General features: G+C 42.5%; 1 protein-coding gene across 1 annotated transcript in view; it reads right to left on the reverse strand.

The window, feature by feature from the left end:
• Positions 1-13,862, reverse strand: part of CFAP43 (cilia and flagella associated protein 43) — a 125,885-nt gene extending 112,023 nt beyond the window's left edge. The window contains exons 1-3 of the mRNA XM_063103441.1: positions 13,798-13,862; positions 12,172-12,425; positions 8,315-8,411 (exon numbers count right to left, since the gene is read on the reverse strand). Of these exons, the coding sequence (XP_062959511.1) occupies positions 8,315-8,411; positions 12,172-12,425; positions 13,798-13,862 (416 nt within the window). The remainder of the gene's footprint in view (positions 1-8,314; positions 8,412-12,171; positions 12,426-13,797) is intronic.
• Positions 13,863-14,914: the final 1,052 nt, after the last annotated feature.

A 14,914-nucleotide genomic window follows, 5' to 3' on the forward strand; every position in this document is an offset into this window, starting at 1 on the left:
CAGGTGTTGCCTTCTTAGGAATATTAGTTTATTCGTAATTCCTTCTCTTCTGCATCTTCAGACCCTCCCTCTCTCCTGACTCCTTCCTGTCAACACCTAAGTGCTCATCTATACCACCTTTTAAAAAAAGCCTTTCCATAACCTCACCCTTCCAGGTCTCTCTTCTTCCCATTGGAGCCAAGCTTGAGCGAGCTGTAAACTCTCTGCCTCTGCGTCCTCCCTATCTCCCCTCATCCCAGGGTATCTGCATCCTGTCAGCACCATTGCGTTGATGCAGCTCTCTCCAAATACACAGTTATCTGCCTGCACCCTAAATCCAACAGGCACTTCTCAGTCCTTATTTGACTTCACCTCTGCAGGATTTGATGATGCTCACCACACCCGCCTTCTGGAATCACCCCCGGACCCTCTGTCACATGCTTCTTAGGGGACACCTCGAATCCTCTCAACCTCAATTGTGTCTGGGGCCTTGGCCACCTCTTCTGCCTAGCTTACTCTTTGGTTGTCCGACTGTGTGTGGGTGTGACTGACTTCAGGTGGGTACACCCTACCTGGGCCTCCTTTCACACCTGCTTCATATGCCCTGGCTTCCCTTTAGCCCTGGCCATAAGATGCAGGAGGTCACAATAAATGTGAAAGTGCAGAGGAGTTAACACCCCATGCTATGAAGCTTTGATCGACGGGATGCAGGAGTTGGTGGGTAAGTTCTTGTCTGTTCCTCTCCCCTCCCCTGTCCATGCCTGTCTGTCCATGCCTGAGGACTATCCATATTCACAGGAGTTCATACAGCCACTCTGAACACCCCCTTCTAGATGGAGCAATCAATGGCACTTGGAATCCACTGGTGGCTGGCAAAGCAATACACCCTCATATTGGCTCTGCTTTTTCCCTGCCTCCTTCCCTGGGATCACACTCCCTATTCGGGACAGGTTCCTGAGCTTTTGCCTCAGACTCTGTTTTCCGTGGAGCCCAGGCTGAGGCATATTCTGCACCCTCCCCACCTGTTCCGCCTCCTTCCATGGCTCCTTCTCCTGAGTCTGCTATGCAGGTTCCTCTTCGTTCAGTCCTTTCCACTGGTGTTCCTCTAGGTTCATCCTAGGTTTCTTCTTAACTGTTCTTATCTACTTTTAGCACTTTGATTGTCAGTTTGATTTAACTACTCCCAAATGTTGATCTCCAGCCCTCTCTCCTGAGCTCCTAGATGTCTGTGGCAGAGGCATATCTGGTCTCCATTTCTCCCTCTGAGTAACAGAACCCCTGGTTGTCAGCCAGGCACATGGTCAGCACAATGAGACTGTATTTCCCAGCATGTCTTGTAGCTACACGTGGCTTGTGGCTGAACTGGCCAATGGGATGTAAGCGGCAGTGGTGCGTGCAACTTCCACACTGTGTATTTCAACAGGTTTGTGCCGTCCCCTCCTCCTTCCCCTTCCCACTGGCTTCCTAAAATACAAGGGTGGTGCACCATTTTACACTAGAGGTGAGGGCAACACCCTAGGAATGGCAGAGCAAGATAGTGGGGACTGCCTGCTGGCACAGAGGAGCCACCATACCACCCATGGGCTGCTCGTATCCAGACTACTGCATGTGAAAGAAATAAATTTCTGTTAGCAATTTGGGTTTCTGTGACAGCAACTGACCCTAAACCCTAATGGATATATCAACTGCCAGCTAGACATGTAAATATCCTCAATTCAGGGTGCCCCCAACTCAGCTTCCTCCACTGCCTCCTGTCTTCCCTCCTCCCATGTCCTCAATATATTTTTGAATAGCACCACAATGTCTCCAAGTTGTCCAAGTCACAACTCTGGGTATAGCTCTCAACCCCTCCCTCTCTGTCGACAGCATACCCAATATTCAGTCAGTCGCCAAGTTCCATGGTTCTTCCCACTAAAGTCTCCCACACAGGTCCACTTCTCTCTGACCCTACACCTACCCATCCATGCCACAGTTATCTCCTGCCTGGACCACCACAGCCTCCTAATTGATGTTTGTGCCTTGTTTCCCCTAACATACCTTCCACAATACAGTTGTAAGTTATCATCTTAAATGCAGATACAATCATGTCACATCCCTGCTTAAAACCCTTTAATAGCTTCCCACTGCCTTTAGGATAAAAGGTGTGCCCATCAGCATGGCTTATATGTAGGGTGAGGATCCTTCCCAGTATGTCCAGGAGAAACTCCAGTTTAAGCCTGTTGTTCTGCATTAATTATTAATAACATCCCTGTCACTCTCAAAACTATCCTAATTTGGACAATAAACTACGTGGTCACCTCCTAATAAGGCTGCTCATGAGCTGGCCTTAGACTGTCCCCCCAGGCTTGCTTCTCTCATGGCTAATCTCTTACTCCCACCGTATGATCTTTCAGTTAAAACCTGTCATGTTTCCTCTGACCTCATGGCCTTTGTATGTGCCATTCCCTGCTTGGAATCCTCTTCCTTCACTTCACAAAGCTGATCCCTACACATCCTTTAGGTATTGCTATGGGTTGAATTGTGTGTCTCCCTCTACCCCAAAATTCACATGTTGATGTCCTAACCCCCAGTTCTTCAGAATGTGACCTTATTTAGAAATAGGGTATTATAGAAGTAATCAAGTTAAAATGAGGTCATTAGGGTGGGCCTTAATCCAATATGACTGGTGTCCTTTCAGAAGGGGACATTTGGAGACAGACACACACATAGGGAGAACGCTATGTGAAGATGAAGGCAGAGATCTGGGTGATGCTTTTATAAGCTGAGGAACACCAAGCTTGCCAGCAAACCAGCAGAAGCTGGTGAGAGGCATGGAACAGATCCTCTCTCACAGCTCTCAGAAGGAACCAACACTGCTGCCACCTTGATCTTAGAATTCTAGCCTCCAGAACTGGGAGATGATACAAGCACATTTCTGTTGCTTGAGCTACTTAGTTTGTGGTACATTGTTATGGCAGGGCTAGAAAACTAATACAGGTATCAAGTTAAATGTTATCTCCCCTGCCCAGGAAGCCTTCCCTGGTCACCCCGCTCCACTCTCAGACTAGATGAGGTGTCCCTACTACATGTTCCCACTGTACCTTAGATCACTGGAAGCTGTAAGAGAGCTCAGACCCCTATGGGTTTAAATCCCACTCAGAAATTCACCAACTATATAAGTTTAGGTAAGTAGTTTATGAGAAAAAAATTCAAACTTGGAAAACAGCAAAATTGTGCTGGCTTGATTTCTCATGTCGTGCTGGAAAGCATTTTCCACCAAGAAATGGACTTTGAATGAGAAATGGATTTTGTATCTTGCTTTGACCCCTATCTGATTCTTCTGGGGAATGTGATTTTGCTGACATAGTATACTAATTAACAGCCCCTGTGTGATAAAGGCAGGCATGATTTTATAGATTAGAGGTTATCTCCAGAACAAATAAGATGCTATGATGACACTGCCTGGTAGAATGGTGAAGTTTAAGGTGCTGTGGAGGCTTCCAGTCAAGATGGTCCCCAGCGTCACTCTCTCCCACAAATCAAACAATTTACAACTATTAAAAAGCAATGACAGCCAAGTTGGGGCCTCTAGAGCTCAGGGGAAGAGGAGGAGAGCGCTATGGAGTGCATGAAGGTGGGAGAAGCCACGATGAGAGAAAGAAAGGACCGCTGTGACCATTTTGAGCCCCAGCAGCTTCCAGGCTGGAGCTGCTGAGCTCACACAGCAAGAGCCAGCAAAAGCCACAGCTCTGCCCTTCCTATGAAGTTGCTTGAAGGCAACAGTGGAGAAGAAGGCCTTGGTGGCCCTCAGGTCAGTAAGACCACTAACAGAGTTCCTGTGGACCCACACAGGAATGAGGCCACTGAAAAAAAGAGCCACTCAGAGGCCAGTGAGTCATCACAAGGGACTAGCACATGGCCTGCCCCATGGGAAGTGTTTTCAGTGTGGGCAGTCAGGGAGACAGGCCCATTGGGGGAACATTGGGGCACAGCATGGACAGCTGATCTGATCCCCAATCAGCACAGGACCACTCAGTGGAGACTGGTCAGGAATATAGAATTGCACGGGGTACAGTTTGCTGAAAAGACTCAGGCCCAGACCAGAGTTTCCACACAACCCAGGTGTACTGGAACTCACAAGACCCAGAAGTACATACATGGTCAACAATTAAAACCTGAGCTGCACATAAAGGCTTCCCCAGGGAACCAGCAGCAAAGCAGCAATTTAGCTCAACCACAGGGCTCAAGTGCTGGTCCCCACAGAAAGTTCCTCCATTATAGAAGTAAGCAAAGGACAACAAATTAGTTCCAGTGCAGAGTTTAAGTGATGGGAACAGCAAATAACCCAACACAGAACTGAAAGAAAAAAACAAAATATCCACAGATCAGGGACAGTTTGATATTAACTAGGAAAGGTCTCACATCAACAAAGAACACCTATAAAACCTAGAAGGACTGGGAGACCCTGGGCTCCCAAACCAGGGAGCAGGAAGGGCTGGTGGGTCTCATTCATGCCCCCCAACACCCACAACCAGCCCAGCAACAACCACCAGCCACTGCTGGAAGCCCCTTGGTCTCCCCAACCAGAGCAGTGAGGTGCTGAAGGCTTCAGCTGCACCCCCCTGACATCTGCATCCATCCCAGCAATGATGGAGCTACCGCTGGAAGCCCCTTGGTCTCCCCTGCAGGAATGAGGGGGCTGCCATGGGCCTCACCCACACCCCCCTCCTTCCTCCTTCTCCCACCCTATTTCCTTCCTCCTTGTCCTCTCCCCTCAACTGCTCCCCAACAACATCTTAGAATGTAAAAAAATAATATAATAAATAAATAAACCAAAAAAAAGGTGCTATTGTTTTACAGACCTCTGGAAAGTTAACCATTCTTGTATCCAACCTAGAAAAAAACCTAGGAATTTTATTTAGCCCTTCCTTTTTCTAATCCTGTGTGTGTGTGTGTGTGTGTGTGTGTGTGTGTGTGTGTGTTCTTTAAGCACTCAGGAGCTGCTATGGTCTGAATGTTTGTGTCTCCCTGAATTCCTATATTGAAATGCTAACTCCCAAGGTGATGGTATTAAGAGATGGGGCCTTCGGCAGGGTGATTAGGTTATGAGGGTAGAGCCCTCCTGCCTGGAATTAGTGCCCTTATAAAAGAGACCCCAGAGAGATAGTGTGCCTCTTCCACCATGTGAGCACACAGCAAGAAGACACCATCTGTGAACCACGAAGTGAGCCCTCACCAGACACTGAAACTGCCAGGGCTTGATTTTGACCCAGAACTGTGAGAAATAAACGTCTGCTGTTTATAAGCTACCCAGTCTACAGTATTTTGTTATAGCAACCTGAATGGACTAAGACAGAAATCAGCTTTGATTTGTGTTCCATTATTATGGAGTTATATAAAACTTCCCTGCATGCTCACAATCTGCTTGAAAATTCTGCTTTAACATCTAACTTCTCAGCTTCTGTTTTTTTCTTTAAAATGAAGACCATCACAATGTCTCATGGGTTTTTTGTGGGGATTAAATGGCCTGACCCATTGGAAATCTCAACAAATGTCCCCCTGATGAAACTGGTGTTAGTGGTGATTAGCTGGTGCATAGCAATTAGCCTCCCTTATTATCTTTGTTTATGGACCCCAAATGTCCCAGACCCCACCAGTCTGGGACTACAAGTATGAGGCCACTCCTCCTCAGTTTAAAATGTTTTTCTCAAAATAATTATTTTTAATTACACACAAAATATGTTAATCCATTCTGCTCTTTTAAAGCATTAGAACTCAGGGGCTGGTTGGTTAGCTTACTTGGTAGACCATGGTGCTGGTAACACTAAGGTCAAGCATTTGGATCCCAATACTGGCAATTGGCCCAAAACAACAAAACATTAGAACACAAAGGTAAAGTCCCCTTGGATACATTTACTTCCAGGAGTTGTATCTTGGCACATGAGTCCCTGCTAGTCTGACTTCCAATACTGGAAATCCCCAGGGGCTGCCTCCACAGGGCCCACAGACTAGCTGCCACCACCAACTTGCTTCCTCCTCCCTGTTCATCTCCCAGCTCGCTCTTGTCCAGGGCCCCTGCTGGCAAAGCCACTTGGTGATGGCTCCCATCATGGCACACAGCCCCACTCACACTTGATATACAGCACCCAAGCATGCCATTAGGGCTGCTCCCAGAGCTTCCCAACCTTGAGTGCCAGCGCAGAAGCCTAGAGGAGGGTCTGTTCCTTGGCACTGTTCATACTCATTCACGGGCCCCAGGCACCTCTGCCTGTGCAGAGCCTCTTCACAGGAGATTAGTTTCTGGTCCTCCCCACAGTGTCTGCCAGTCCTCCTCTGCTCTCCTCACCCCTGCCCCCTTCTCTCTCCCCTCCAACCCAAACTTCCTAGATAGAAACGCCATGAATATTAAGGCATGCAAACAAATACAGGGGAAGGACTGGGGTGGGAGGAGGTACTGTCTGCCCCTAGTCTTGCCTTCACCTCAGTCTACCAAAAATGCCCTGTTACAGAAGTCTCAGACTTCCCCACCAGGCTGTAAGAAGCCTAAGAGAAACATTTTAAATCCAGCAAGAAGTAGGGGGAAAAAATGTACTGAATGAATTAAATCCAGTGAACAAACTCAAATGCCTATAGTGTCCAGGAAGTTAATGTAAATGAATGAAATGTCCTGAAAATACACTTCTAGGTCAGAGGTTGGCAAACTCTTTCGATAAAGAGCCAGATAATTTTTTCTCTAAGTTTTCCCAATTTTAAAAATAATTTATGGCCCAAAGAAAACACATCTGTGGCCCGGAATTATCCTAATGATCATCAATTTCGAACCTTTGACTTAATTAAATAAATACTACATAATAGGCACTGTTAAGTATTGTGCATACTTTTGCTCAATGAATTCTTAGAACCATATTTAGGAGATATTGTTCAGTCCATTTTACAGAGGAGGAAACTGAGGCTCAGACTCCAAGATCACACAGCTGGTGATTCGTGGAGCCAGGATTCAGACCTACTTGTGTTACACTAAAATGTCTGTGCTCATTCTACTTTGCTGCTATTTTTAATATTCAAAGGCTGCACTTCTGAAAGACAAACAGAGCCTTCTGCTTTTGGCACTATCAGAATTAAGTGCTTCTCTTCCCCTCCCAGGCTGCTTCCTGCCTGTGTGTCCAGAACTATGAGACGATAGTTTCTGTTGTTTAAGCAACTCAGTCTGGGGCACTACACTGAAGCAGCCCTAGGAAACTGTAACAAACAGGTGACTAGAAAAACTGTGGCAGAGCCCTACTGTGGAACAGAGAGAAGCAACTATTGATACACACAGCAGCATAAGAGAATTTCAAAAATAATTATGCTGCATGAAAGAAGCCAGACTTAAAAAAATATATATGCACTGTATGACTCCCTGTATATGAAATTCAAGAAAGTGCAAACTAATCTAGAGTGACAGAAATCACATCAGCAGTTGCCTGGGGCAGGGCAGTGGTGGGCCAAGGTTATGCGTGGCAAGGGCCAATAAGGAGGATGTGAAAGGGCACAAGGAAACTTTTGGGGGTGATGAGTATATTCATTATCTTGATTATGGTGATGGTTTCATGGGTGTATACATAAGCTGGAACTTGTCAAACTGTACACTTTATATATGAGCAGTTTATTATATATCAATTATACCTTTAAAAAGCTGTTAAAGAAAAAAAAAAGACTCCTAAACTAAATGTGGCTCTCTGAACCTTGATTGTTACATTTTTGTTTAAGAAATGCTGGTATGTAAGGAGTATCCTCAGTCATTCCTGGAACATTTTTCCCTTAATAAGACAAATTTACCTCTGAAGGGGTTTATATCATGGATGGAAGAATGAACGCAGCCTTGAAGTTGGACACATAAAATGAGCCAGCAAAGGACAGACGCATCTCATGCACAGGTATCTCCTACGTAGCTGGTAAATGTGGTATAACGTTCCACTCTCTAAACATGAAATTGCTCTAATGTCTCTAAAAACAATTACTTCAAACTGAGCTCTAATATAGAGACCATCTAATTTCAGCATTAGTAGAAAACATGCACACTAACTCTGTAAATAGCTCCATATCAAGAAAAGATGAAACTTTATGCGTTTATAAATGTATTCTTTACCTGACAAAGGAAACATTACAGCACGTTAATAAAAAAAAGACAAAATTTAGCTCTCGTACAGTTTATGCCTAAATATAGCAACTATATTAAACCTTAAGATTAGTATTTTTATTCCTTCCATTTTTCCTCGTTTCAGATTTTTCACATATATTTCCTTTGATAAAATCCAGAAGGATAAGATTAAAATGTAACATAGTAAAAGGAATTCTGCAGGATGCTGAAACTTACCAAAGAGCTAGTTCAAATTCTGGGAGGGAGGAATAACTAGCCAGGTAGGTACCACAGTAACTGAATGCAAGTAAAGTGTAGTCCAGGAGAACATTGCCTGAAATGTAAAATCCATTACAAGGATTTAATTATAATGTTCAGATTAATTATATATAGTCTTACTGTTTATTTCCCTTTTCTAATAATTTTCACAGAACTCAAAAGCATTTAGCTATTAGAATAAGAGATCTCCTGGGGCGATTTCTAAGACTATCAACAGAAAACTAAGAGCAAAATTAAGGTCCATTTTTAAAAGATATTAGAGTAAATTAAGCTCATTAAGTCACTCTCTCTAGATTTCAATGCAGAACTGAGCATACCACACCACATATGTCCCAGCATGACTTAAATGACCCAAGAACCATAATATATCCCATAAACAGGAGACATTATAATCAGCACAGTTATTCAAACCTTTAAATACCTTGGGGAGTTGTAATAATTCTAGCTCATTTCCTTATCTCTATACCTTAGGCCATATCTGTCCCTTATCTTAATATCTCTCAGCTCTTGGAACAATTCTAGAAAGTTCTACTCTCATTTGTACCCATAGTTGAAGAAATGCAACGTAATTTTAAATGTCTTAGCAACAACATGTTTGAAATGCATATCACGAGGATGCTAAAACAGAGAAGTGTCTGTCTCTGCTCCCCTGTACAGGGGCCTGGTTTTCCCTCTCTTTTAGCCGCTGTTTTCAGTGTGGTTCTGTAGCAGCAAGCTTTGCTTTCTCCGAGGTTTGCCTTTTCACATTCACATCTCTGTTGTTTGTTCTGTGTATTTTTAAGGGCTCTATTTCCTGCTTTTTAATCTTCTCATTTTAATTGACTATAATATAACCCTAAAATGTGACTTTGTCATTTATTGAATTTATTTAGCATAGTGTAATCAACAACAACAACAAAAAACCATGTATTTATGGAGCATTCAATGCAAAAATAATTTTTCTATGGGATGAGGACTTAATAGAATGATTTTCTATTCTTGCTGTACAGACATTTCACCCCATAATTGAAGATTATTAATTTTATATTTTCTTTACATTTATTTTAAATTAAAAAATGTAGTTTTTGAAGGAAATACCCCCAAAAGTCATGAAAAGAAAAATATATCCTCAGTAATCCTACCACCAAATTTGATAAATTTCTTTCTGGTATTTTCTTTTTTTTTTTGGCAGCTGATCGCTAGTACAGGGACTGAACTCTGGACCATGGTGTTAGGGGCAACATGCGCTATCCAACTGAGCTGTCCTATTGGTTTTTTGTTTACATTACATTGAGCATTTTATCATTTTCTTAATATTTCCTCAAAAATGTGATTTTTAACATTTGCATAATACCCTTTTATGGGATATTTTAAGTTATTTAACTAAATCTATAATATTGAAGATATAGGTTGTTTCCAGTCTTTTGCTGTTGTAACAGTGCTTTTCACTTCTTTGCTCACAAATCTTTGACCATATTTCTGATTATTTCCTTAAAATTCTATGTTTTGAAGTGGGTATTCTGGATAAAAGAGAGTAAATACTTCTCGGGAAAATTATATACACTTATACTCTCACCTTCAGCAGAAAAGCGTGCTACCAATTTCACTGCACTCTGCCTAGCGATTATGATCTTTAAACAAACTGTGACCTTGATAGGCAGAAAAATAACACGTTGGGTGATACCTTTTTTAAAATTAATATTGAAATGGAACAGTTTTTGATGTCTTTGTTCATTTGCAGTTTTATAATTTGTCTGGGTAAGTTCCTTTTCCAAGTTGAAATAGGATATTTGTCTTTTTTCTTATTGTTTTATAAATGTCTGAAAATATTTGATAATATTTATTCCAAATATTTTCCTCCATTTACTATTTGCTTTTTAATTTCTCATAGCATTTTTGATGTTCATAAGTTTTAATTTTGTTTGTAATCGAATACAGTATATCAATCTATTTATTTTTAATTTTTTCCTTTGTGTGGAAAGTTCTTCATCATCCTGAAATCATTTCAATATTCCACCATTATTTTCTTCTACTTTTCAAATGGGTTTGTTGTTTATAGTAAATGCTTGTTTTCATGCAGTGTTTTGATGTACAGTGTGAGTATCTAACTCGATATTTTTGTTCAGATTATCTTTTGTTTGTTTGTTTGTGGGAGCTTCTTTCATCATTTACTTAGCTTTAATATACTCTAGACTCTGTCTCCAGTCTTCTTCAATTCTTCCACTGATCTGGTGATCCCCACACCAATACCACACTCCTATTTACTATACCATCATAATGTTAAAATGACCCCTGCCTTGCCATGATTCTCTTTCAAATTATTCTATCTACTTTTTTTTCCATATGAACTTTGGAATTATTTAAGTATTCCTTGCTCTTAAAAACATATGATAAACCTATGAATTACTTTCTGTGACAAATATCAGAACTACATTTATTTGTAATAACCAGAAATTCCATCCAGGAATATGCCTGTATATATTCAAATATTTTAAATGAGTGATTTTTGTAGTTTTCTTTATCTAGGTCACTCACATTTCTTCTTTGGATTATTTCTAAATATTTAAATCTAATTACATGTGTATTTATTTTGAAACCAGCATTTTAATGAGCTCACAGACTATTGCGTTACCTGTAATATACTTTAACTCAGCTATACTTTTTTTCAGTTTCAGATTTGTTGCATTGGCTAGAACTTCCAGGTTGATTTTAAATAGCAATGGTAATAACAGATACCCTTGCTGACTTTCCTAATTTTATTGTGAATTCCTTTAGGGTTTCATTATTTAATATGAATGTTGACTATTGGTTTGAATTCACTTGCAATTGCTTGGACAGGGCTATAGCCAAATAACCAAGCTGGGAAAATTGTTTAAAAAAAGGGTAGTTATAGTTCACATAGACAGTTCCCAGTGGGTGGATGGATTATATTTTTAAAATTGTCTTAATCTGTTGAGAACACAGACAAATTTCCTCACAAATAAAATGTTATAAATTACAGAGACGTTCCCTGGCTTGACCCAAACACTTATTTGACCCAGAATGATACGGAACTAAGACCAGCCTCAAGCATGAGCTCTGTGTGCATGGTGTGTTAAATGAGGGAACTGTTAGATGGAGGTTCCAGCAGATGTGCAGCAGCCCAGTCTGGTCCGCTGCATCTATGAATGAGTCAGTAGTAATTCAGATGGTAGGTAATATTGAGCACTTCGTGTATGTATATATACACACATATGTGTATGTGTATGTGTGTGTGTGTGTGTGTGTGTGTGTGTGTGTGTGTGTGTATTCATCTATCATCACCACAGTCTTAATATTAGATGCTACCTTTATCCCCATTTCAAACATGGGGAAATTGAAAGTCAGAGACTTGTATTTATAAGTTATACAAACATCAATGCACCTGGATTTTCAATAAGTCATTAGGAAAGAAAGAAAAATCATTATTCTGAAAACAGGTTTTCAAACTGCATTTAGTGCTGTAACAGTCTTCTAGCCCAGTGCTTCTCAAAGTTTAATGTGCATATGAATCACTGGGAGAGTCTTGTTAAAACGCAGATTCTGATGCAGTAGGTCTGGGGTTAGAAGCTAAGTTTCTGCATTTATAACAAACTTTCCAGGCAGCACCAATGTTGCTGGTAAGCAGACCATACTTTGAGTAGCAAGGTTCTAGCCCACTTAATTGAATCCTCAGTGATCAGTTTGATTTTTTAAAAATTTGTATATATTTTTAAGACCTTCAAAAAACAAACCACCTTCATTTATAATGACTAGATTTGGTCACATCTTATAACAAAATCTTTCAGTTATGGCAGAGGAAGAGTCCTTGAGGATACCTTTTAATTTGGTCCTTCTGGTCAGTCCAGGAAAGCTGTATATGTAGATGAGGGGTTTTAGTTTCCGGTCAGAAAAAGCCACAACTTCATAGGGAATGTTAGTTGCCAGGACGCCCACAATTCCATTAATACATTGAAGCACAGTCTTTTTCTTGGTTTCAATATTAATAAAAATTACATAATTCCCACAAGGGTAGCAAATGGTGTTGTCGTTGACAAAATGAACATTCTGCTTAGGGAATCCTTGCACCCATCTTCGGGAAAAGATACATTACCATCAATATAACACACTTCAATTACTTTTTCTTTTTTCTAACAAAACAAAAGGTCATCAATATCTTCAAAACTCATCTATTTTCACCTCCTTTCTGCCCCAAACGATCTCTAAGATAAAATAACACATACGCGGTGAGACCAGTATTAGTCAACAAACACTAAAAATTTCAATGTAGACCTAAAGTTCTATAGGTCTCAAGAGCCTTCTTCAGAGAACTTTTTCAGCAAATAAAACCCTGTGACCTGAGGAAGTCTCAGAAGAATTTCTGGGGTTATTTACATACTTGGAAAGAAAAAGTGAACATACAAAGAGAAAAGAGCTTGATCCTAATAGAAAATGGGGTGCATCCTGGCCCAATCTTTTATGATTAGTTTTGATTTTAAAATTAACTTTAAAAAAAGCTTTGAGTAGAACAGCATGTTTTGTGGTTGTGCGCTAAGTAGGAAAATTGCTTTACACAGATGAAGAGTGTGTAGACATATTTTAGACTTAAAAATACAGATACATGCAGAAAACGAAAAGAACGTAGTTGACATGAATGAAAAGGCTGGAACACAAAAGGAATATACTAAGTAAGGAGTGTGTGGTAGGCATATGCTAGAAGAAAGGAGAGTCTGAGATGAGATTCTACTTTTATTTAAATATTAAATTAAAGATATGCTTGAAGACGGTGGATAAGGCAAGTGAAGGACACCGGTTTGGTGAGTAATCTCAAGAGACTGGAGAGAACAGGACTGGCAGAGGACGCTGTATGGAGTGGAGTGTTCAGGGAACACTCTAGAATGTGGAAGGAAAGAAATACCACCTAAATCTGTGCAGCGCTTGATGCTTTTCAAAGGCCACTATAAATGCAAATTAATCTAAAGTTAGTGGATGGAAGTTGGAAGGGATCGACAGCCCTAACTTTGGGGGAAATCACTAAAAGCAACGCGGATGGGATGCGGGCTCTCCCTGGCACGTGTGTGTGGGGTGGAGGGGTGGGGTGGGGGTGTATGAAAGGTCAGGGGAACCGGGTCGCTCAAGGGAATACTGAGCCAGAAATAGGAGGCACAAGTGAAGGGTGGGGTGAGGAATACTGGGTAAGCGAGAGAGGGTCGGGGTCGCAGAAAAATGAGGGGGGAGGGTGGAGACAACCCGAGAAAGGGTCATTGAATACGGGGATGGGGGGGTCGTGCGGCAGAGGTCACGGGGGGAAGTCTGCGGAAAGGCGTGGAGCGGGCGGGGCGGAGAAGAGCCCGAAGCTGCGGGGAGAGCGGGTCTGAAGACCGGGAGGGAGCAGCGGGTCACGAGGGCACGGAGGCCGGGAGTTTCCGCAAGGCCGCAGCCAGTCGTGGGGCCGGACGCCGCACCTCACGGACAGGGACGCGCTGCCGGCGGGGCAGGGGGCCTCTTCTCGCTCCCGGGCTTGCGCCATGGGCCGTTTGTTTTCTCAGCCGGCCGCGGGCAGCGACGCTGGACCTGGCTCCGGTCTGTAACGGTTATTGCGCGCCGGGGTCTGCTCGGCAGCCAGGCGTCCGCTGTTTACACCGTATCCGGGAGACAGTAGCCTCTGCGCCCATTGGCTCTGCCCCTTGGCCCGGCTCTTTCTACAGCCAAGCAGATTGGTGGAAGCGCTGCCGCGTCTCGACCAATAGGCGAGCGGCAAGCGAAGCCAGAGGTGGGCTCTTCCGAGTGGGTGCTGGAGTTGCCCAGCCTGGGACAAGTAATTACAATATTAATAAATGTCAAAAGAGATATGAATTTTGAGTGCTGACCGTGCCAGACGCTGTTTCCAAGCGCCATGCAGGCATTATTTCATTTAATCTTTACATCCCTCATCACCCCCATTTTACAGATAAGGGAATATAAGAGAACTTGTCCCAGGCTACAAAATTGAGTGGGACTTCAATCCAGGTCTGTTCTAAATCCAGAGCTCCAAGCCCTTAACTACAGTATAATACTTTCGAATGAACCCTCAGCTTCTGGAGGTTCCTGATCGCATGGTCAGCTGCTTGTCATTGCATCTTCCCTTCTTTCCTACACCCTCCCCAGTTCTCCCTCCCTCACCTGATCCTTCCCTTCCCTCCCTTCTTTAGGTCTCTCCTTCATTTCTTTCACAAGCACCTCCCATGCATTCATGCACTGTGCTAATCACTTGGAACAAAATAGTGAGCAAAACAGATACAATTCCTTCCTTCCTGGAACTTAGAGACTGGTGGGAGCCCGGGTGTGGGGACAGACACCCACTTCGTTACAGAAATATAGAATTATAGATTGAAATAAGAAGAAAAGGAACATAATGTTAGGAGTGCTTATGTTTGGATCCTCACCTAATGACAAAGATTCTCTGCATGGTCAAACTGTAGTCAGGCTCCCGAACCTTCTCCTAGGCCCATTTGTGTACTTCCCTGTAAAATCCAGTCTTAGCAAAGTACCCTGCTAAGTCAGTTTGGAAGAGCCTCTCAACCCTCATCTGATCACACTTCA

This window comes from Cynocephalus volans, chromosome 7 (genome assembly GCF_027409185.1).
Source record: "Cynocephalus volans isolate mCynVol1 chromosome 7, mCynVol1.pri, whole genome shotgun sequence".
NCBI lineage: Eukaryota > Metazoa > Chordata > Mammalia > Dermoptera > Cynocephalidae > Cynocephalus > Cynocephalus volans.